This window comes from Microplitis mediator, chromosome 8 (genome assembly GCF_029852145.1).
Source record: "Microplitis mediator isolate UGA2020A chromosome 8, iyMicMedi2.1, whole genome shotgun sequence".
NCBI lineage: Eukaryota > Metazoa > Arthropoda > Insecta > Hymenoptera > Braconidae > Microplitis > Microplitis mediator.
The window spans coordinates 12,205,360-12,231,134 of record NC_079976.1 but is presented as its reverse complement, the minus strand read 5'-3'; the positions used below and the strand labels follow the sequence as shown (position 1 = coordinate 12,231,134).

The 25,775-nt window shown below is 35.7% G+C and overlaps 1 protein-coding gene across 1 annotated transcript; it reads left to right on the top strand.

Moving 5' to 3' along the window:
- Positions 1-14,560: 14,560 nt before the first annotated feature.
- On the top strand, positions 14,561-18,322 carry LOC130673413 (uncharacterized). The gene has a single exon (XM_057478404.1). The coding sequence runs from the start codon at positions 14,561-14,563 to the stop codon at positions 18,320-18,322; it is 3,762 nt and encodes a 1,253-aa protein (XP_057334387.1).
- Positions 18,323-25,775: the final 7,453 nt, after the last annotated feature.

The window sequence follows — 25,775 nt, the reverse complement described above, 5'->3', positions numbered from 1 at the left end:
TAATAAATTATATTAAACAAAAAATTAATTAATTAATTGCAATTGGGAGTTGTAAAATGAAAGTGGAAGTTAATGAGTAGAGTCAATTAGTTGTAGAGTCAATTTGGTGTAAAGGAAAACTGTGTCTGTGAATTAGGTCCGGTAGACATGTTAAGATTAGATTAGTTATACATCCAGGGAATGTTTTAGTTGATTTTAAGGAAAATTTTGGTTAACGTCCAGGGGACGGATTTATAAAGGTTAATTAAGGTTTAACGTCCAGGGGACGGTATTTTAACGTGGGAGTGTGTGTGCGTGGAAACGTTCAGGAGACGCTATTAGTTTGTCATAAGATTCCGTCCAGGGGATGAGGAAAAATTTAGTTTGTCATAAGTAAACCGTCCAGGGGACGAGAAAATATTAGTTTGTCATAAGATAACCGTCCAGGGGACGAGGAAATTAGTTTGTCATAAGAATTTAGTTTGTCATAAGGTTATAATTGTTATTAAGGGTAAATAAATAATAAGCAAGGTGCTTATAATAATTAAAATTGAAAGCATAGTTTTAAATAAAATTTATTTTAGCCTGTTCATTATTCCTCTCGTCTCTCACAAAAAATATAAAATTTACGAACGACCCTGTGCATATAAAATAATTACATTAACATCCGGTTCTGGAAGGCCGAGTCCATCTTCCAGTGGCGCCCTAATATTCGTCTATAATACTTAGGTGCGACTAGACTTGGCAAGCTAATCACTCTGTCATAAAAAAAATTTTTTTTTCCAATTGGGGATCATAATGAGCATGTAAGGAAAAGAGCTAGGAAAGGAGCAATAATACTTCGACAGGTTTGGGGCATAGGGAAACGGAATTTCGGGAAGGATGGGGGTTGAAGAATGTGGTTGTTTGATAAATTAGTATGGTCGGTAGTTAGCTATGGGGTAGCAATTTGGGTTTGGAAAGGAAGGGAAGAAATGGAGAAAATTCAGGAGAGATATTTAAGGTGGGTACTTGGGGTGTCAGGGAGGGTAGCAGGGTATATGGTGAGGGAGAAGCTGCAAAGGATTTACTGGAAGGACGGGCAGGGATGAGGGCTTGGGGATGGATGCAGGATGGAAATGAGGAAAAGGGTTAAGGCGGGGTGAGGTTTCATTGGGTGGGAAGCTGAGAGGAAAGATTTCTTTGAAGCTAGATGGTAGGAATTAAAAAAGGTAGAAAGGCAGTGGGAGGAAGGTCGGATAAAGGGAGAACATTTAGTGGGGGTGGAGAAGAAAATGTAAGAGTGTGAGAGGTGGGAAAAGATCTTGGGGTCACGCAGTAACAGGGATTATAAATTCGTAAAAGGTAAAGGAGTGTCAGGGTATCTCAAAAACGGATGGAGTGAGGAAAGGTGGAGTAGAATAGTGAGATTTAGGTTAGGGGACGGGTAAGGGGAGGTAGATATTGAGAAAGTAGGGATAAAAGGTTATTTGCAATATTCAGGAGGAATGAGGAGACTTGGAAACATATGTGGGAAGTATGCTCTGGGCTAGGGTTGGAAAGGGGTTGGCAGGAAGTAAGGAATGAGGTTTTGGGGGAGGAGGGACCGGGGGAGGGTTGGGTGAAAATGATAGAAAGTATGAGAGGAGAGGTAGGAAAAGATTAGTATTGGCGAAGTTAAGGTTAAACTGGTGCAGCGGAAGTGGAAGTCTAGGAATGAGAGCGATGGATGAAGGTATATGTGCGAGCGTAGAAAATGCGGGTTTTTCTTTTGCCTGCTAGAGGTTTTCTTTTTACCACCAGGAATCGGTTAAGTTAGTGTACAAATTGAATATTTGTAGTAGGAATAAATTATAGTGAAGTAAGGTATAGGCTAAGAGAGTTTTGTAAGCGGAACGGGGGTCCGCTGATGTACCCCTATTGTATGGGTATCAATAAAGATTTTATTATATTGTCTATCAGTTTTGGTATCGAAGTTATTTTAACTTTAACAGTTAATAAAAACTGATTTTTTCGAAAAATCGTGAAAATTTTAAACAGCCATAACTTCTAAACTAATCGACTGATTCAGCCCATCTTCGAACTTGATCAAGATAATCGCCTATAGAATAAATGTCGGAAATTACATTAAGATCCGATAAAAATTGTAGGCACTATCGTGATGACAAGACCAGTCATAATTATACGGCGTACAGGTACGGTTGAAACATCAAAAGTTATAAACGGCATATTTTGAAAATATAAAATAGTTGTAAAATTTACAGAATATTTTATTCTCAAGAAAATAAAAACGATGGAATGGGAGTATAATGGAAAATACATAAGTTATCCGGAATGAAAACCAATTTTTCTAAATTTTTTGATTCTATCCAAACTTTCAAGACTATCAAATTATACATACATACATAAATTTACCAACGAATGGTATTTTTGAACTCTACTTAATTAATTATGATAGGTTCTGACAAAATTCCTTGAAAAGATGACCATGAGGATAAATACAATACATAGATTTAAAAAAAAAATCTACTTAAAAAAAAGGCCATTCGGCAGCCGAAATGAAAAGTAGATTTTCCAATTAATCTATATAAAAAGTTTCATACATACATATCTTGTAATACATGTCAGTGTATAGTAATGATATGAAATTAGGCTCGTTTTCTAAGAGTGAGAGTAAAAAAAGACAACGTCTATTTCCAATAGAGAACTTCAGTTAGTTGATTTGACAAAACATTGTATAGGTAATATACCAAACTAACCTTCACGTAAACAAAGTATAGAAATTTCTATTAGTATGAGATCATAATTGTAATGACTATTAAGATGGCAAGATCAGTTATAATTATAGGACGTGCAGGTACGATTGAAACATCATAAATAATCAAAAAAATACTTTTAAAATATAAAATAGCTGTGAAATTTACAGGTTATTTTGTGCACAATAAAATACAACTGACAAAATTGTATTATAACGGGAAATTCATAAGTTATGTGGAATGAAAACCATATTTTCAACATTTTTCGATTCTGATAGAATTTTCAAGGCTATCAATTTATTGAAAGAAATGGTCAAAACATCAAGTTAAAAGTCTTTATTTAAAGCCTATTAGTCAAGTTTTCAAATACTTTTAACGGAAATTATCTATGAGTTTTAGTTTTAAAGTTATATGAACTTGAAAGTGGATACAATTTGTTTTTTTTTTTTGAAAAATTGGGGACATTTGAAACAGCCATAACTTCTAAACTAATCAAACGATTTAGCCCATCTTCGAACTTAGCCGTGGTAATCATCCATAGAATAAGTGTGAAAAATTTCATTAGAATCCGAAAAGGATGCTAGGTGCAATCGTGTTTTTAAAACTGAATTCTATTGCACACACACACACATATATATATATATATATATATATATATATATATATATATATATATATATACATTTTTATCGATATATATATGCATACATATATAAATTTTTTAACGAATTTTACTTTCGAACTCTACTCAATTAATTATGATAGGTTGTGACAAAATTCCTTGAAAATTCCTAAAAATTGAAGTACAGAATAACGATTTATACGAAAAGTACGTCGTCAATCATTACATCACGGATTTTTTTATTTCTTCATCAGTTATTCTTTGGTATCATAATGAATATGTAACAGGGTACATTATGCACTTTGGTTAAAACTATAAATTCGAATTTAAATTGTATTTCCGCCGTTAACGTGCCAATGACCTCGTAAGTTGCGAGTTAGGGTTGCGACTTGTCACCGGGTGTCGCATGATCGCTAAGGCCCGAACATTCGCCACTCCCCTAGTCTAAGTTTTCGGGAGTGAACCAGAATAGAGGAAATGATAATATAAAAAGGACTGCGGAACATGGAATCATCAGTTGAGTTCTAGTTTTTGTTCAGACAACGACAACGGCAGGACACTAAATAAAATTAAGGTAATTATATACGCTTTAGTTTGCTTCACGTGGAACGAAGCGATAGTTAATTAATAATAAAGTTATTATCTAGACCTTTGGCCGATAAATTTTCAATTTTATAAATCTTGAAATCAATTACTTATAATTACTGTTCATTGACAGGTTTATCAATATCAATAATTACTATAAATAAAGAGAGTCATTTGTAAATAAATTCTAGTCGTGACTTAGTGATAAATTAATTTTAGTAAAAATTAAATAAATAATTAATAATTAAAAGTTAAAAAGGACGCTAGAATTTTAGGTAAATTAAATATTGAGTAAAAGTGAGAAACGGATTATTTTGTGAGTGAATTAAATTTAATTTTGAAACTTATAAGTGAGAAAATTATGAATTAAAAGTTATTGATAAATATTAATTGTAGTGGAATAAAATAGTAGAATTCTATGCGTGGAAAAATAAATTAATTAATGAACAATTGGAAAAGAAAGTAAATGATTAAATGACAAAATTAAAAGTGGGAAAATTATAAGCGTTAAAATTAATTAATTAATAAATTATATTAACCAAAATTAATTAATTAATGGAAATTTGGAGTTGTAAAATGAAAGTTGAAGTTAATGAGTAGAGTCACTTAGTTGTAGAGTCAATTTAGTGTAAAGGAAAACTGTATCTGTGATTTAGGTCCGGTGAACATGTTAAGTAAATTAGTTATACATCCAGGGGATGTTTTAGTTTGTTTTTAAGAAAAATTTTGGTTAACGTCCAGGGGACGAATTTATAAAGGTTAATTAAGGTTTAACGTCCAGGGGACGGTATTTTAACGTGGGAGTGTGTGTGTGAAAACGTCCAGGGGACGCAAATTTAGTTTGCCATAAGAATCTAGTTTGTCATAAGGTTATAATTGTTATTAAGGGTTAAATAAATATAAAAGCAAGGTGCTTATAATAATTAAAATTGAAAGCAAAGTCTTAAATAAAATTTATTTCAGCCTGTTCATCATTCCTCTCCTCTCTCACAAAATTATAAAAATTACGAACGACCCTGAGCATATAAATTAATTACATTAACATCCGGTTCTGGAAGGCCGAGTTCATCTTCCAGTGGCGCCCTAATATTCGACTATAATACTTAGGTGCGACCAGACTTGGCAAGCTAATCACTCTGTCATAAATATACTATTTACCTTTATGCGATGGCATGCGTAGGTCAGCGCACTGGATAGCATCAACGACGTTGAATCAGAAGGATCCAGGTTTGAACGCAGCAGTCACCGCGATTTTTTCATCATTTAAAATCATGTATACTTCCTCTAAATAATGATTCTAATACATTGGATCACATTTCGGATCTAATTGAAGTGTCTTATTTTTTTTTTTGCAGTAAAATATTTTTTTTCACCGATCAAATCGGTAGATTCTCATATTTATTTTTGAATTTAGTGGATTTTCTCATTCACTTATTAATTCAGTGGATTCTAATATTCACATATTCATATAGTGAATATTCACTAATTCTGCGTGGTACGATTCGACCATTGACAAAACGTTAATATGCACTTAAAATGAGTGAAAAATCACTAATTCATGTTTAGAGAGTGCACCATGTGGAATCGGTATTATACTCAAGTGTAGGTTTGGTGGCACGAGTGAAGTAAGTATTTTTATACATTGAGACAAATCACTTTTTGCTTTGGCGATTTTTACCGCCGCCACCAGAATTCGCAGGTTGAACCCTGGCTGAGGCTGGCCTCTACAAAATTTATAATTACTTGGACAACGCAGATGGGTTCTCGCCAGCGAAAAACCCACACTCGATCAAACCAACAATCGATCAAACTCTTACTGAATTCCCTTAGGCTAATTATCTTATTTTATAGAATTTATTAATTTAAAATTATTCATTCAGAAGATAAGGCAGAATACAAGCACATGAATTGAATAGAAACAGATGAGTTTATTATTGCTAATTATAACAATAAAAATTACTTACAAGAAGATGTAAAGGCTGGATATAATTTCGATAGGCACATGGCACAATGTAGTTTTAGTCTTGCGAATATATTGCCGGTAACGTAAAATAATACTTGGATAAACAAAACTTTATAAATCACAAATAATAAATATATGAATAAAATTATAAGTAAATTGCCAGTAATGTTAAATTATATGCAAGTTAATTGCCCGAGTTATAAATAATGCAAGTAGATTGCTCGAATTACACAGAATCGCAAGTAAATTGCTAGTATATTACAATAGTAGATAAATTATGCGTCTTATTGCTAATTGATCCAGGATCGAAGTGATTGACCGATAATTTAGAGCGTAGGACTAGCATTGGGACTCTGTCCCCACTTCACTCTTACGGACATGCGTCGACGTGATAATTAGTCATGTGACCACGGGACTATGACTTGTGTACTTTTAGACGGCAACGAGACCGGTAGCGACTAGTCGACCGGGGAGTGAAAATTGAAGGCTTGTCTGTCAGTCCCCAATTAGCGTTAAGTAGGAGTGACTGATAACCGAAGACGCCCGAAGTCATGCGGGAAGTAAGTTATTATAATCGCAAGATGGAACGAAAAATGACTTGTGTCCGGAACGACTGGACTAAACAGACGTCCATAAGGAGAGTGAAATCAACACCTAAGGAGACGCCGACACTCAGACGCTGAATTATATCAGCAGGTTGAAGGAGAGTACAAGAGTTCGTAAAGTACGAGAGAAAACGAGACGGATACACGGGCCGGAAAAGACACACATACCAGGACAAAACACGAGACGAAATATCCAGGACGAGACACAGATCAAGACAGAAAACGGACGATTACAACTACAGGAAAGGAACAGGAGAGTTTAATTGTAAAGGTATTCATTTAATTTATTCCAGGCAGGAAGCCGGAAAAATTCATTAAGTATTTAGTAGTATATCCGGTATCGTCGCGTCGTAATTAAAACTCGGAAATTAATTAAAGTAATTCGCAAAATAAAATTAATAAATTGACTAGAATTAAATTAGATAAATTGATTAACTCCAAGCAGGTTGCCGGAGCTTTTGTATAGTAAAATATTTCCAGGCAGGACGCCGGAAATGTTCTAGAAGTTTCCAGGTGGATCGTGTAACCCACGCACCGGAAATTATCGAGTCTAAACAATAATCGAGTCCGTAGAATTAATAAATTAATTAATAAAGTAAATAAATTTAAATAATTTATTTATTTATTTATTTATTGAACAATAAACCCAACAGCCATAGCCAATTACAGGGTTACTTTACATAAAGATACAAAAGGAAAACAAAAATATATTTGTAAGCAGAAGATGAGCCTCCGAATAACTAAATACATTATTTTAGTATTGCAATATTATATAGTAGAATAAGTGATAACAAAATAAAATAAAAATGATCATTTTCCCGAGACACATACATGATAGATTTAGCGCAGTGAAGTTACTATTTTGCCAAGTGATGCATTTGATAAGCCCGTAGGACTGTCTATGATGTCAAGCAATCGCTCCCACTCACAGAAACGGTTAACAGAAACAGAGATCCGATATATTGGTGCCGACTGTGCCAGGTTAGTAGTAGCTTGAGGTATATATAGAGGGACCGGGTTTCTCCGGTTAGACATTGGTACTCCAACACAAAACATAGATAGAAGCTGAGAACAGTCTATTATGTTGTTAAAAAGCTTAGCCGCGAAAGAGACTTCCGCACATAGGCGCCTTTCCTGCAGCATTATAAACTTATTTTCATTACATAAAGCAATGTCAGAGACACCACGTGGTGGATACTGACCTGTCCTTTTCCAAGACAAAAATTTAAGAAATCTCCTCTGAACTCGTTCAGTCTTGGAAGATTGTCCCAAACTTTTCGGAGACCAAACTAATGAGACATACTCCAATTTGGACCTAACAAATGTGTAATAGGGGAGATTAATCACCTGTTCATTCTCAAAGTTCTTGGATACCCGAGTGATAAATCCTAACGTTATCCACGCTGCCGTGACAATACTATTTATGTGCTCAGAAAAAGTGAGCCTACCATCAAATATTACACCTAGAATCTTAGCCGCAGAATTTCGTGACAAGCCTTGTTCAGACATAGTGTAATTAAAGATAATAGGATTTCTTTTCCGCGAGATGGTCAGGATACAGCACTTATTAAAGTTGAGTAGTAATTTATTGTCCGAGCACCACTGAACTAGACAATCTATATTGCGCTGCAAGAACTCACAGTCATTCACATTGCGTATTCTCATATAACGTTGTGCATCATCCGCAAATAGGTCAAAGAAACATGACATGTATTGACTAAGTTCATTTATAAATGTGAGAAATAATAGAGGCCCCAGATTAGAGCCTTGAGGTACTCCCGAAGTTGATACATAGGGCCTTGACTTGTGTCCTAAGTAAAAAACAATATTCTCACGCTCCATTAAATATGATATTAGTATCCGAGTTAGTTGGGTGGGCAGTCCCAGTTTAATCAATTTTTCTATTAATGTTACTAAATCAACTTTGTCAAATGCCTTTGCAAAGTCCGTGCAAAGAACATCGACTTGGTCACCTGCAGCAAGAGCCTCATTAATAAATTGAGTGAAAAATAACAGATTGGTTGAAGTAGATCGCTTAGGTATAAATCCATGTTGCAATGGAGAGACTATTGACTGAAACTGACTGTAGACCTGATCATATATATACATTTCAAGAACCTTCGAGAATGAACAGAGAACAGCGATTGGCCTTGAGTTTATAACATCAGTTAAACTACCATCTTTTGGTATTGGACAAATTTTTGCTTGCTTCCATACTGCAGAAAAGGTACCATGATTGATACAAGACTGAATTAATATATGCAACGGATGACTAAAATTATCAGCACATTCACGCACCACACAGCAAGGAATACCATCTACCCCGGCGGACCATTTAGCTGGCAGCGATTTACAGTAACGCGTTATGTCACTTTTAGCCGGCGGCTCAAGATTACCAAGATAGTCTTTCATAGTTATACGCGGATAATCCCGTGTTGGTGGCGTAAAAACACTACTAAAGTGATGAGCGAAACCCTCAGCAATGATCTGAGGATCTGATTCCAATTTACCATTTATTTTAATTTCACGCGGAGATTTTGTGTCGCTGGAAAGTGACTTCACGTAGTTCCAAAAGCAATTTGGATCTGATATTATATTATTTTCCGCTTTGGATTTATAATTTTCCCGGGCACTCTTAATGCGCTGTTTTAAAGATTGCCTAAGTCCTTTGTAACACCGTTCATGATAAATAGACTTATTCCGCTTAGAGCGTTGCCGATGGTATTCCTTAGCTTCTAAATCCCTGATTATGTCAACCGTGAACCAGACCGGGAACGATGACGCTTGACGCTGGGTCATTTTGGGAACTGAAATTTCCAAGGCTTGATCAATTTTCTTATACATTAAAAAACACAGCTCATTAGGATTTGACGACGGAGAAAAATCAGACCAGTCAATTTGCGATAACGCATTAATTACACGAATTTTTTCGTATTTTTTGAAATTATATCTATATGTGATTATGTCGCCGTGCGACATTCGATCTTGTTTTCTCAAAAGGTTAAACTCAATTACTAAAGCTGGATGATACGAGTCCAGGCAAACTAGGGACCAGTCTGATTTTTCCACGCTACAAATTATATTTGAAAAAACTAGGTCTAGAGAATTGTTTTGATAATTAGTTATAAAATTGAATTGCTCTAAATTATGCATATTGGCAAAATTATTCAGGTATGATGACCTAATATCGTAAACGTCACTCTCTCTGTGTCAAACAAACTTATTAACATTAAAGTCACCGACTATTATTATTCTATCATTAAGATCACTGATAAACTCTGACAAAGAGTCAAAGAAGTTACTAAATACATTGCTCGCTAACGAAGGTGGCAAGTAAATCACAATTAATATCAACACATCACAAGTTTCCCACATCCGAACTCCTAGGGTATCGATATCTTCATAAGTAGTAAGCTCCGAAGTGTCAAGTATTGAGGTCCGTAGGGTTTGTCGTGCAGCAACTAGCACACCCCCACATTTAGATTTCTTGCGCGAGACGCGTCTGTCAGCTCTGTAAACTGTGTAAAGAGTAGGATCAAATAGTTCATTAGGATAGACACCTGCAGTAAGCCAAGTTTCCGTCAGGGCAATCAAGTCATATACAAGGGTAGAAGATTCTACTATGACGTTGTTTATTTTGGTGTTGAGTCCCCTGATATTTTGGTAATAAATATGATAATTGGCTAATCGAATGCTGGCTCGGAGACGGTCTCCGGACCTTTCCTCGAATTCTGACCCACAGCACGAGTCCGCTGAACAATAATCTGCCGAGTACTCCTGGTTACGATACGTAAGTTCGTCTCCCCAGCTTGAGTTCACCTCCCCAGTTCCTCCTTCAAAGCAATATATTCTTTCCTCTGTTCTGGTGTTTGATCCCTCGCCACCGTGATAAGATGCATCGACTCTGGCAGGTTCTTCTGTCTCTTGCCCCGAATGAATGCCTGAAGAACAGATTCAGCAGTATTACTATTATTAAAAATAATTTTGACCGGCCGGGGATTAGCATCAGTTGTATGTTTTCCTACGCGCACGCCCTTAAATTTATTTTTCAAGAGCGGCTTATTTAACAGCTGTCGAAGATACTCCGAGATTTGATCTTGGAGTCCATCAAAATTGACCTCACGGCTATCCGTGATTCCATAAAACATTAAGTTGGAACGTCTGCGTAGTCTGTCATCAAATTCACGGAATAGATCATAAGACGCACCTGCGTTTAAAGAGGTTCCAGACTCAGCTGCTTCGATGTTGTCAATACCCTGGCTAAGCTTAGCAATGGTCTCAAGCTTTTCAATGCCGGTAGTTGTAAAGTTATTCAGGTACGTATCAATATTATTGAGCCGGAGCTGTACATTATCCAGCCGTCTGGCCAGGGGTGTAATCTCGTCCCTAAATGTTTGCATAATATGAAAATAAAGAAAGTGAGTGTCTCTGTAATAAATATAAAGTCCGTGGTCAAGGTCACCGGTAGTGACAAGTCCAATTAAAATTAAGGAAGATTAATTTAAATAAAATGATTGATTAATTAAATACATACATAAATTAAGTAAGGAAGAAGAATAAATAGTTTGAAAAGGAAATTTAAGAAATAAACGCGGGAATTAAATATTTGAAAAACTTGGAGGAATGAGATGCTGATAAGAGTTTGGAAAAGGTGACGGAATCGCGTGAGTTATTGAAACAGAGTAAAATTAAAATACGTAAAAGAATTAAGGAGTAATTAAAAATAAATAATCAATTAATTGAATAAATCTCTTTAAATATAACATTTAATTAATTTATTGATTTATTAAAGTGTAAAAAGTTGTGGCAGAAAAAATAGTCAATGGCGGGACGCCATTAAATTTTAAACTCAGTGTGAGTGTGTGATAGTCCAGGGGACTGAGTAAATGTGTGTGTGATATAAGGAAATGAATAATTGCGGGAAAATTATTATTGTGTTTTTAGTTAAGGTAAAAATTAAAAGAGTGTGATATGCCAAAGGTAATTGGCTATATTTTAAAATATTACGGGTTACAAAATAAAATTGGTTTCAAGTGAATTTTGCGGGTTTATAAATAAATCAAAAAGTTATAATAAAAAGGTTTATGATGAAAGGTTGAAAAGTTTTATAAAATTAATATAAGGTTTATGTAAGTTATAAGGTTTATATGAGCTTATAAGGTAATAAGGTTTATAAAGGTTAAATAGGTTTCAATAAATGAACGGGACAAAAGTGGAAAATTAAAATTATAATAATTAATTTATTAAATTATCGTTCCTCATCCTTCTCTTACAATTAAATAAAATTACACCGACCCTGATGATCCAAGATCCGGCTCTAGGAGGCCGTTATCACTTCCAGTGGCGCCCTTTGTAAGGACGACCAGAGTAACAGCATAGCCCTGTTACAAGTGGTATTAGGCATAGGTATATATATATATATATGTATATATATATATATATATATATATATATATATATATATATTAGGGTGGCGCAAAAAAACCGACTATTTTTTTTTTTTCCATCTCGCATGAAAATTTGTTGGTTTACGATGTTTTAAGAAGCCTCTCCACAAATCAGCTCGATAAAAGATTTTTAAGAGGTCGCTCACGAATTTTGAAAATATCAAAAATGATCGAAATTCGGATTTTTATTAAAAAAATATTTTTTTTCTCGTGGCAGCAATAGTTTATGTTTGTAAAATCATGACTATGCTGAAAATTTCAGCCCAAAATTTAAATATTTAAACGGCGCTCAAGAATTTTGAATGTTTCCGAGCGCAGTCTCTTGGACGTTTTTGAGCGACCCTTAAATATTAATAATAAAGCTTCTCGATTTTTTCACCATCAATTTGCATGACAATGAATGAAAATATAACCCGAGAAATAGAAATAATAAGTTATTTACATACTTTTTTATTTTTTAATCCAATTTGTAGGTTTTTTCGCTTATTTAAAACTTACCAAATTGTATTGTTTAAGACTGTCCTGTATATTTTTGGTTATGCAAAAGTTATATTTAAGTGAAATGACAATAATTAAGTTATAAAAACTAATCCAAACTATTAGTTACATATTATCAGTTAATATTCGAAATTCTTGAGCGCCGTTTAAATATTTAAATTTTGGGCTGAAATTTTCAGCATAGTCATGATTTCACAAATATAAACTATTGCTGCCACGAGAAAAAAAAAAATTTTTTAATAAAAATCCGAATTTCGATCATTTTTGATATTTTCAAAATTCGTGAGCTACCTCTTAAAAATCTTTTATCGAGCTGATTTGTGGAGAGGCTTCTTAAAACATCGTAAACCAACAAATTTTCATGCGAGATGGAAAAAAAAAAAATAGTCGGTTTTTTTGCGCCACCCTAATATATATATTAGACTGTGGCAAATGAAATCGATATTTTTTTTTTTCGGTCCCATACGAAACTTAGGTTATCTCACTAAAAAAAAAAATCCTGAAAAAATTTCAGCTCTGTTGCGTAAATTTCAAATGTTCGCGCCAGAACATTTGATAACTCGACGCTCTACTATACCAGAGGTGCTGCTATCGACGCGCCCTCTGATACTCGGAATTTCAACTCGATAGCCAGCTACGCGGCAACTGGCATTACTCTACAACACTTGTGATAGAACACCACGTGCTACCAGTTTTATTGTAATTCAATTACATCGTGTTAATTACTCTACACTATCAAGTACATCATTCTAATTGTAACTCGCTGATACACCATGTATTTGTTATCATCTATATTCTTCAATTATATCCGGTTTTTCATATATAAACTCTGTGCTCATTGCTGTGGTGACCGCGTGTTAAACTAACGTGCGGGCTATATTCATTCACATACTCGCCACCACGTGACTTTGCAGCCACAAATAATTATTGCAATTTACAATTTACTTTATTACTCATTGCTTAATTATTTACTCGTACTCGATGTCAACTGGTATGACTGACGTCATCATTCAGTCATCCAGTAATCTTAATCTCAAAAATCAATATCAAATATTATTTGTGACTGCAAAGTAATTATTATACGTTCAGTCTCGGCTCGCTAAGCATCTATTAAGTTCATACTCGGCTCTTACTCGTTCTCAATGTCGCGTATCAAAATTAATTGTGACAAAAATGTATACTCGAACTATTGATGATATTTGGAAATCATTAATTGTTAATAATTTACTCTTTATTGCGCTCTTTTGTATAAATTAATTCACGTGTATGGTGCCGTGTAAATTTATAAACTCGTATTCATTAAACTCAACAAACTCGATCTTCAACTACGCTCTATATGTATATAATATAATGTTCATGTGTACGGTGCCATGCAATTTATATAAAACTCAATTAAACTCAAATGCAATCGAATAATGTTCAATTAGTGCTCTAATATGAACTCGTGATCGACTCTTGTACTCTACGCAATTATCTGTGATTTATTTTTATTAAATATGGACAATACACCAAATCAGTGACTTCTTATTTCTTTCACCATCCCGATCCAGCAAACTAAATATTTAATGTAGTTTTTAAGTTAATATTTTACATTATGGTCCTTCGAGCCGGATCGGATGGTGAAAACCGCGTAAAAGTGATCACAGACTAAACTCGTGCTCCTATACTCTATAAACTCTAATCTTATAGTCAATTCATCATATTCTCTAATTGTGATGGAAGGAAATCGACAGGGGAGGAAGTTTCTAAGACGGACGCTGCAACTCCCACTCACTCCAAGCATCGTCGTCCATGAGACCAATGCTCCAGCTCAAACTCAATAAGATTCTGCGCTTCCGCACGACACTCAAGCACTCGACACGCACTCGCACTCGCCTACTACAAGCTCACCGCACTCAAACAACACTCTTGCCCACACTCAAGCTCAACATACTCATGATCGCAGCACTCGTACTCATCACTCGCCCACTCAGAACTCAACAACTGGTTGTACTCAAACTCATCATTACGCTACGTTACTAGCGACTTGTCAAGTCCACGTAGTGACCAAGTTAAGTACTCATCCAATACGCATTCTCTTAGATACCGGTTCTGAGATATCCTTTGTTTCAGATTCATTGGTAAGAATGCTCAATATTTCTCGTGCTCGATCACACCTTACTATCCTAGGGATCGGTGCAGCCAAGGCTGGCCATACCAGAGGGTGTGCAACTCTCACTCTGCGCTCATGCCACTCGAATCAATCACTCACGATCAAGGCACATATTCTCAGTGGTTTAACTGCTCAATTACCATCTGACCAAGTCCTAGATACTGACTTGGCACAGTACTCGCATCTCACGCTCGCAGATCCAGAGTTTGGAACCCCAGGTCCAACGGATGTCATCCTTGGAGCTGATTACTACGGCCAGGTCATCACTGGCGAGATCATCAAGTGCAAATCTCCTGGATTACTCGCTCAAAACACCATCTTTGGCTGGATTATCATTGGTCCAGTCCAAGCTCGGCTCAACAAACCACTGAGAATTCATCATGCTGTCTCCAATCATCATGATCAAGATCTTCAAGACTTACTAACTCGATTCTGGCTCCAAGAAGAGGTCAGTCCAACTCAACTACGCTCATTAACTCCCGAAGAAGAGGCTTGTGAAGCTCACTTCCGGGACACTCACACTCGAGACATTTCTGGCAGATACATCGTCAGACTGCCATTGATATCAGACCCGCACCAGCTGGGGAACTCATACACAGCAGCTCGTCGCTGCTTACAACACCTCATGCGACGTCTTGATCATGATGCTCGGCTCAAAACACTTTTCATGAACTTCATGGCAGAGTATCTCGAACTCAAGCACATGGTGCCTGCGGCATCATCTACATCATCAGTTCAATACTTCCTACCCCACCATGGGGTACTGAAGGAGGACAACAACAACTTCAAGATCCGTGTGGTCTTCAACGGCTCAAAACCAACCAGTTCAGGACTCTCACTCAACGACATCATGCATACCGGGCCAAAATTACTCGTTAACATCTTCGACGTACTCATCAGCTCACGACAACACCGGTTCATCTTTATCACAGATGTCACCAAAATGTATCGACAAATTCTGGTTCACGAAAAGGACCAGGGTCTGCAACAAATACTCTGGTTTGATGAGGAAGGAAACATCATTCCTTTCAAACTCGCCACAGTCACTTATGGGACGAAATCAGCTCCATTTCTTGCTGTTCGAGCCCTGCTCCAATTAGTCGAAGATGAAGGACATCGATTCCCACTCGCAATCGATCCACTCACAAAAGGACGGTATGTCGACGACATTTCCGGAGGCGCAGATGATCTCGAGTCACTGCAAGCAGTTGCAGATGATATCGAGGGTCTGTGCAAGGCGGGCGGATTCCCACTCGCCAAATGGGCAAGCAATCATCGCAAACTACTTCAGCTCAATCGTGCGGAAGCGATTACAAAATACAAAATAGAGGATCCAGAAGTCAGCACCAAAATTCTTGGGATGTACTGGTCTTCAAACAAGGATCAATTCTCTTTCAAACACTCGCCACCATGCTCAACTCAACCATGCACGAAGCGTGCAATTCTATCAGAGATTGCTCAGATCTTTGATCCACTGGGATTCCTATCACCACTCATAATTCAAGCCAAAATGTTCATGCAGGAACTTTGGCTTGTAAAACTCGGCTGGGACACTCCATTGCCTGCAGAATTACGACAGAAATGGACTTCATTCAAAACTCAACTCGATATGATTCATATCATCAAGATTCCCAGATGGATCCACTCGTCCACGAACTCGGCTCTAGAAATCCATGGATTCTCCGATGCCTCGCAATTGGCGATGGCTGCGGCAGTATTTATCAAGGTCCTACCGACAACTCGAACTCAGAGGGCAAAGGTTACGCTGCTTTGCTCTAAAACCAAGGTGGCACCGTTGAAACCCCTAACGATTCCACGCTTGGAACTCACCGCGGCTCACATGTTGGCAAAGCTCGTCAAACACTGCCAGATTACACTCAACTACTCGCATGTGCCAACATATCTCTGGACCGATTCATCAATCACGCTCACGTGGATACACTCGCACCCGTCTCGCTGGAAAGACTTTGTCAGGAATAGGGTGTCATTCATTCAAGAACTAATTCCAGATGGCCACTGGAAGTTTGTCCCTGGCACTGACAATCCAGCAGATTGTGCAACTCGAGGCTTGACAACCAGTCAGCTTAAAGCTCATCAACTATGGTGGTCTGGCCCATCATGGTTGCTCGAAGACTCGCCGTCCTGGCCAACCAGTCCTATTCATAAAGATGCAGATACTCACCTGGAAGAACGTCCAGTCAAATCACTCTATGTTTCGGCTCAACCACTCAACTCGTCTTGGACGCTAATGGAACGTCCAATCCCACTATTGCGTATGCTCAGAGTTACAGCAATTTGTGGGAGGGTACGCGATATAATCAAACGCATACCACACTCGACTCTCGCTCGTCCACTCACATCAACTGAAATCAACCTCGCATTCCAGTTCTGCATCAAGGAAACTCAACGTACTCACTTCTACTCTGAACTCCAATTACTCGAAAAACAAGCATCATGGCCAAAGGATCACCCATTTGCTCGGTTGGTGGCTTATCACGACACGGATGGCATCATCCGAGTAGGGGGGAGATTGGAAAATGCTCCAAACTCAGATCAACAGAAGCATCCTGCAATTCTACCTCGTGATGCTGCTCTAACTCGACTCGTCATCTCTGATGCCCATCAGCGTACCATGCATGGTGGTACTCAACTCACACTCGCTCATACTCGACTCCGATACTGGATCATTGGTGGACGTCAACCAGTACGTTCACACATACTCAAATGTCTCGTCTGTGCTCGTCATCGAGGTGTTCGGGCTCAGCAATTAATGGGACAACTCCCAACTCAACGTGTCACTCCAGCGCCACCATTTTCTCACACTGGAGTTGATTACGCTGGTCCAGTATCAATAAAATCATGGAAAGGTCGAGGATCCAGGATATACAAGGGCTGGATCTGTGTGTTTGTCTGTCTGACCACATCAGCAGTTCACGTCGACCTTGTCAGCGACTACTCATCATCAGGATTCATAGCAGCTCTCCGACGGTTTATTCACCGTCGAGGGATATGTACAGCACTCTACAGCGACTGTGGAACGACATTCCAAGGCGCGTACTCGGAACTCAAGCGGCTCTTCACTCAAGGCACTCAAGAATCTCATGCGCTACTCGATTGGGCCACTGTGCATCAAATCACATGGCATTTCAATCCTCCTGCTGCTCTCCATATGGGTGGTAAATGGGAAGCCGCAGTGAAATCAGTGAAACATCACCTAACTCGCACACTCGGAGAATCAGCCTTCACGTTTGAAGAACTTACGACTCTTCTAACGCAAGTGGAGGGGATTTTGAACTCGAGACCATTGGAGGCTCTATCCGACGATCCTCAGGATCCTTCATCGCTCACTCCAGGTCATTTTCTCATTGGGAGACCAATCGTTGCAATCCCTGAACCTTCACTCATGGATACAGAAGTATCAAGACTCTCTCGCTGGCAGTTCATTCAGCAACGTGTCCAGCATTTTTGGAATCACTGGTCTACCAGTTACATTCAACGTCATCTGGCTCGCACCAAGTGGCATCATGCTCGCAATGACATCAAACTCGGCTCACTAGTCCTTCTCACTGATGAACGAACTCCACCAACTCGATGGCCACTCGCGAAAGTGACTGCACTCCATCCAGGGAAGGACAACCTCACTCGAGTGGTAACCATTCAAACAGCCACTGGTACTCTCACTCGTCCAATTGCCAAGCTCGCACTCTTACCACTTGCTCCAGAACCAGATGCCTAACTCAATGGCAATCTACTCATCAATCATCAGGTACTCAAGATCATAATCAGCAACTCTGTTCCTGATGGCGGGCGGAATGTTGCGTAAATTTCAAATGTTCGCGCCAGAACATTTGATAACTCGACGCTCTACTATACCAGAGGTGCTGCTATCGACGCGCCCTCTGATACTCGGAATTTCAACTCGATAGCCAGCTACGCGGCAACTGGCATTACTCTACAACACTTGTGATAGAACACCACGTGCTACCAGTTTTATTGTAATTCAATTACATCGTGTTAATTACTCTACACTATCAAGTACATCATTCTAATTGTAACTCGCTGATACACCATGTATTTGTTATCATCTATATTCTTCAATTATATCCGGTTTTTCATATATAAACTCTGTGCTCATTGCTGTGGTGACCGCGTGTTAAACTAACGTGCGGGCTATATTCATTCACATACTCGCCACCACGTGACTTTGCAGCCACAAATAATTATTGCAATTTACAATTTACTTTATTACTCATTGCTTAATTATTTACTCGTACTCGATGTCAACTGGTATGACTGACGTCATCATTCAGTCATCCAGTAATCTTAATCTCAAAAATCAATATCAAATATTATTTGTGACTGCAAAGTAATTATTATACGTTCAGTCTCGGCTCGCTAAGCATCTATTAAGTTCATACTCGGCTCTTACTCGTTCTCAATGTCGCGTATCAAAATTAATTGTGACAAAAATGTATACTCGAACTATTGATGATATTTGGAAATCATTAATTGTTAATAATTTACTCTTTATTGCGCTCTTTTGTATAAATTAATTCACGTGTATGGTGCCGTGTAAATTTATAAACTCGTATTCATTAAACTCAACAAACTCGATCTTCAACTACGCTCTATATGTATATAATATAATGTTCATGTGTACGGTGCCATGCAATTTATATAAAACTCAATTAAACTCAAATGCAATCGAATAATGTTCAATAAGTGCTCTAATATGAACTCGTGATCGACTCTTGTACTCTACGCAATTATCTGTGATTTATTTTTATTAAATATGGACAATACACCAAATCAGTGACTTCTTATTTCTTTCACCAACCCGATCCAGCAAACTAAATATTTAATGTAGTTTTTAAGTTAATATTTTACAAGCTCGATATGTCTATTTTTCAGTTAGCACTCGCGTAAATAAGAATTTTCTAATAAAATTGTTTTTTATCCCAACTTAATGATTTACAACTCATTAAATATAACTGATTAAAAAATGGCCAAGGTGCCATTTTGTAGGGAATTCAATTCTCTACAAAAGGAACTTTTGATCGAATGAAAAACATCAGCCAATTTTTTTCTGCAGCCATTTGAACCTAATTTTTTTTTTAAATTTACATTTATATTTACTATTAAACTCTTAGAAAACTATGTTGCTATGTATGAAACTTATTGAATTCAATTTCTCTAGGAACCTTTATGATCCCAAGGAATAGTTTTCATACTTAAAGTAATAAAACTAACATTAAACTATTGATATTATCGATATTTCTAACAAGACTTTCTCTTCATTTTGACATTTTTCGCATTTAATCTTTCTAGTAATTTTTTTCTGCATTAGAATATCGTTCATAATTGTGGTTTTGAAATTCTCATACTGCTGATCAAAAATTATTACTTTATTGATAAAAATATACATTGTTTATCATAATAAAATACTTATAAAAATTTGAATAAAGGAAAAAGTGATGTTCTAATTGTGCAGAAAAGTTTTTACCGATTCTGTTACTAGTTTTTAAGAACTTATGATTAGTCAGCAGAACCTATTGCAAACAATCTGAAAGTTGCCCACAATGGGCAGCAACAACTTGTAGTAGAAATTATTTAATTTATCCATTTATTGATTAATTAACTAATTAATTAATTAGTTTGGAGCAAGTACAGTTTATGTTCGCAATAGGGTCTCCTGACATATCATAAACTCTTAAAAACTAGTAACAGAATTGAAAGAAAATTTTCTGTACATTAGAACATCAAGTTTTTCTTTAATTGAATTTTTATGGGTATTTTATTATATAAACAATTTATATTTTTATCAATAAAGTAATAATTTTTGATAAGTAGTATGAGAATTTCAAAATTACAATTATGGACGATATTCTAATGCAGATAAAAATCACTAGAAAGATTAAATGCGAAAAATGTCAAAATGAAGAAAAAGTCTTGTTAGAAATATCGATAATATCAATAGTTTAATGTTAATTTTATTACTTTAAGTATGAAAACTATTCCTTGGGATCACAAAGGTTCCTAGAGAAATTGAATTCAATAAGTTTCATACATAGCAACATAGTTTTCTAAGCGTTTAATAGTAAATATAAATGTAAATTATGGAAAAAAATTAGGTTCAAATGGCTGCAGAAAAAAATTGGCTGATGTTTTTCATTCGATCAAAAGTTCCTTTTGTAGAGAATTGAATTCCCTACAAAATGGCACCTTGGCCATTTTTTGATCAGTTATATTTAATGAGTTGTAAAACATTAAGTTGGGATAAAAAACAATTTTATTAGAAAATTCTTATTTACGCGAGCGCTAAGTGAAAAATAGACATATCGAGCTGAAATTTTTTCAGGATTTTTTTTTTTAGTGAGACAACCTAATTTTCGTATGGGACCGAAAAAAAAAAAATCGATTTCATTTGGCACAGTCTAATATATATACATTAGGGTGATTCGTTTTGAACGACTATTTTTTTTTTTCACTCCCACTTGAAAATATTGTCATAGACATGGAAAAAAAAATTCCCTGCAAGTTTCAGCCCATAATTTCAATTTTAAGTACTGTATATTTGATTTTGAAGTTTTCCCATTTGAAATACATAGGAAAGTTGGGATTATTTTTTTAATTCTCTATAACTCAGCCGCATTTCAAGTTATCGGGTCGCCGTTTGCGGCATTTCGTAGGCGATTTGATACTCTTCAAAAGTCTACTTAATATATTAACTTGGACTTTATTATATCCGTTCACGTGATATAGGGATTTTAGTGATTTTGTAAATGAAATATTTGTCAAAAAAATCCACCAAATGCTATTTCATTTCAATTTTAAATCAGCAAATAATTTCCTATTCATTAATTTAATCCAGTCATTAAAATCAGAAGGGGTCAAATTGATGAACTTCGGAAAAATTTTTGACAAATAATTTATTTACAAAATTACTAAAATCCCTATATCACTTGAACGGAGAGTTCCCTAAAAATTTTTTGTAGCGAATAAGATTCCCTAAAAATTGTTATCAACACTTTTTCTGTAAATTTCGTTATTTAGTTAATATCAACTAAAAACCCAAATTATTATTAAAAAAATTATTTTTAGAACCAATACAGAAAAAACAATTAGAGTCCGAGTAAAACTATTAAGGAGACTTTTGAAGAGTATCAAATTGCCTACAAAATGCCGCAAACGACGACCCGATAACTTAAAATGCGGCCGAGTTATAGAGAATTAAAAAAAAAATCCCAACTTTCCTATGGACACTAATGGAAAAAATTAAAGGATCAAAAAAAAATTCTAAATTTTTAGGCGATTTTCAACAGGCTCTAACTTTGAGAGAAATGGTCGTACAAAAAAAGAAAAAAAAGGAAATTGTAGCTCCAAGTATCTACTTTTTGGATTAGAACTTTAAAATTTTTTAGCGTCAGCAGTTTTTGAGTAATCTTAGAAAAATCAACGACAAAAAAATTTTCAAATTTAAAAAATTTTTTTTTTTTGAAAATTTTGATTCGAAAAAAAAGTTTTTCCTTTTTTAGAAATTAAAGCACTGTCTGCAATAAAATTGTGGACAAAGCTCCGAAAAATTTGTTTTTTTCATCTTGTTAAAGATTATGAGCTTGTCTGAGCAAAAAACGTGATCCTTTAATTTTTTTAAAAATTTGATCGAGTGAAACAAAAAAACGGCTGGTTGGATTGATCTGGATCCTTGTACGGTTTTTCTGGACATATTGAACTATAAATCGCACAGTTAACATTATCGATTTCCACAATATTTTCGTTCAGCGCTTGATTTTCCGAAAAACCACAAAAAGCATTTTTGTGTTGCATTTTTAAATTCATGTGACGATAGGAAAAAATTTTTTTTTCGAAAAAGCAATGACTAATCATTGAAGGGAATTTATTCAAGTTTTTAAAACTCACCATTAACTTTCTTGGCGATCATTGGTTTCTGAGATATCGATAATCAAAGACAAAAGGACCCTTTTCCATTTGAAGACCGATATCTCGGCGAAAAGTGGACGTATCAAGGTCAATAAAAAACGAAATTAAAGCTGAATAATGAAGGTATCTGATCCTTATAGTGGTTAAGCAAAAATAATTTTTTCCACGCCCGGAGACCAAAAAAAAAAAAATTAAAAAAATTTGAAAATTTTTTTGTCGTTGGTTTTTCTAAGATTACTCAAAAACTGCTGACGCTAAAAAATTTTAAAAATCTAATCCAAAAATTAGATACTTGGAGCTACAATTTCTTTTTTTTTCTTTTCTTGTACGACCATTTCTCTCAAAGTTAGAGCCTGTTGAAAATCGCCTAAAAATTTAGAATTTTTTTTTTAACCTTTAATTTTTTCCATTAGTGTGATTTAAATGGGAAAACTTCAAAATCAAATATAAAGTACTTAAAATTATAATTATGGGCTGAAACTTGCAGGGAATTATTTTTTTCATGTCTATAACAATATTTTAAAGTGGGAGTGAAAAAAAAAATAGTCGCTCGAAACGAATCACCCTAATATATATATATTAGGGTGGTCCTTGTTCTGGACATTTTCGAATTTTTATGCTCCCAGAGGCTTATGTGGTTCGAAATAAATAAAAAAAATATCCTCAAAGTTTCAGGTCTCTATCTCAATTTTAACCCGTGCCGCACAGCGATGTAAGTTTCCCATTTAAATAACACGGGTTTTTGGCATTAAACCATTAATTCTTCATTCCGGCTAAAATAATTGTTCGAAAAATTTGAAACTCTGTAGAGTTTATCCTTATATTAGCAGCTACTCCTCAGAATTTTTTACAGATTTTCAGCTACTATAATTTTGGGGGTACAGCATGATGAAAAAAAAGAAAAAAATTATTTTTTTTATTTTTAGCTAAAATTTTTTTCAAATAATACATAAAATCACTCTGCATCCTTATCAGAAATTCTTACTTTTTTTTATTCTCGCACCCAAGTGGGTAAACGGCATATCTTTGTTGCACTAATCCAGTAATCAGGAGCTTTGCATTAGTGTACAGTAACGTGTTCCCTAATAGGATTTTTCGAATTTATTACGATCAACTTTCATAATAGTTTCAATTACAACAGATAAAATTCCCTCAAAGTTTAAGCTCTTAATTCTAACGGGAAGAGTTACCGCAAAATTTTTTTTTGTGATTTTTTCGAGATATATTTTTTTTTATGTTATTTGACTTTGTGTCTTTTTCAAAAATACATAATGCATTCAATTGATATCTGAGATCAGTATATCTATGCCACTAATCATATTATGCCTTAGTTAAACATTTAATAAATATTATCAATAAATTAATTTTCGTTAAATATTTGCTTAAATAAGTTGGTCACCTGTAAGTTCATTTATTTGTTTTAACCACTGAATAATAAGAAAAAGGTTGATAGTTTTGTGTATTATAATATCGAAATAATTATTTGTTTACAATTTTCTAACTATAATAAATTATTAAGAAAATAGATCTCTTTTATAAATAAATATAATAAAAAAAAAAATTTTGCTGCACCTGGTCCCGTTGGAATTAAGAGCTCAAACTTTAAGGGAAGTTTTTTCTGTTGTACTTGGAACCGTTTGTGAGGTGATCGTAATAAATTCAAAAAATCCTTTTAAGGAACAATTAACTGCACACTTATGCAAAGTTCCTGATTACTGAATTAGTGCTACAAAGATATACCGTTCACCCACTTAGGTGCGAGAATGAAAAAAAGTAAGAACTTCTGATAAGGATGCAGAGTGATATGATATGTTATTTGAAAAAAATTTTAGCTAAAAATAAAAAAAATAATTTTTTTCTTTTTTTTCATCATGCTGTACCCCCAAAATTATAGTAACTGAAAATCTGTCAAAGTTCCGAGGAGTAGCTGCTAATATAAGGATAACGTCTACAGAGTTTCAAATTTTTTGAACAATTACTTCAGCCGGAATAAAAAATCAATTGTTCAATGCCAAAAACCCTGTGTTATTTAAATGGGAAACTTACATCGCTGTGCGGCACGGGTTAAAATTGAGATAGATACCTGAAACTTTGACGATTTTTTTTTTATTTATTTCGAACCACATAAGATTCTGGGAGCATAAAAATTCGAAAATGTCCAAAATAAGGACCACCCTAATATATATATAAATATACAGGGTATTTCAAAAGTAACGCCCGAAAATTGAAATCTAGATAGAAGACAAAATTCTGAGACGAAAAGTCCTCTACGATTTTTTCACCTGATGAACAGGTAAATTGTTATTAATTAAACAAGATAGCCAATCAAAATGAAGCATTAGCGCAAACGAGTAGAGTGGGATGAACAGTCGGAGGAAAGCATTAACAGCGTGAGCGCTCGGCTGACGTTCAGCAGCTCTCACAACGCTCGATGCACATGAATGACACATACGTTTGTTTAAGTTTTTTATTCTTCATAAAAATAAAGTCGCACAGAAAAAATGTTCCTTTTCTTATTAGCTGACTGACAGTCAGTCGACTGTCAACGAATGAGAGATCAGCAGAAGATTTTTATTTAAAGTCCGGAAAAATGGAAGTGAACTTTTTATTTTTCTTATCTATTGGCTGACAGTCAGTCAAATGCCAGCCGTTAGGAGGACTACTAAGGATTTTTTTTTTTAATCCAGTCGCTCAAAAAATAAAATAAAAGTTTTATTTTCTTTCATCAACTGACTGAGTCAGTCGACTGCCAGCCGTTGGAAGGACAACTGAGGATTTTCTCTTTTAAAATCCAGTATCGCAATAATAAGAACTTTCATATTCTTTACGTCAGAAAATATTTGGTGGCCCTGAAAAGGGCCGTTTTTTTTATGTTGAACGTTGCTATCACTTGAGCAGCTGCTCGAACGTTCTGCCTCTAACTTGTATACATAATTGACAGCGTTTTATCAAGTCTGCCCTGACTTTGTCCATCATGTCAGGAGTAATGTCCAGGTACGCCACCTGAATTCTCGCCATCGTCTCAAACTGATCCTCTGGTTTTGTCTCGTATACGAATCCTTTCATGTAACCCCACAAGAAAACATCCAGAGGTGTTAAGTCTGGTGATCTTGGAGGCCACGGAAAGGGACCGTTTCTCCCGATCCAAGAATTGGGATACGTCGCATTTAGGTGTCTGTCACCTGCACTGCTGTATGCGTCGGTGCACCGTCATGCTGAAACCACTGAGGTCTTTTATTAGGTGGTAG

Excerpts from the sequence above, each read along its gene's own strand:
- LOC130673413 (XM_057478404.1), top strand. The coding sequence starts at position 14,561 with ATGCTCAATATTTCTCGTGCTCGATCACACCTTACTATCCTAGGGATC.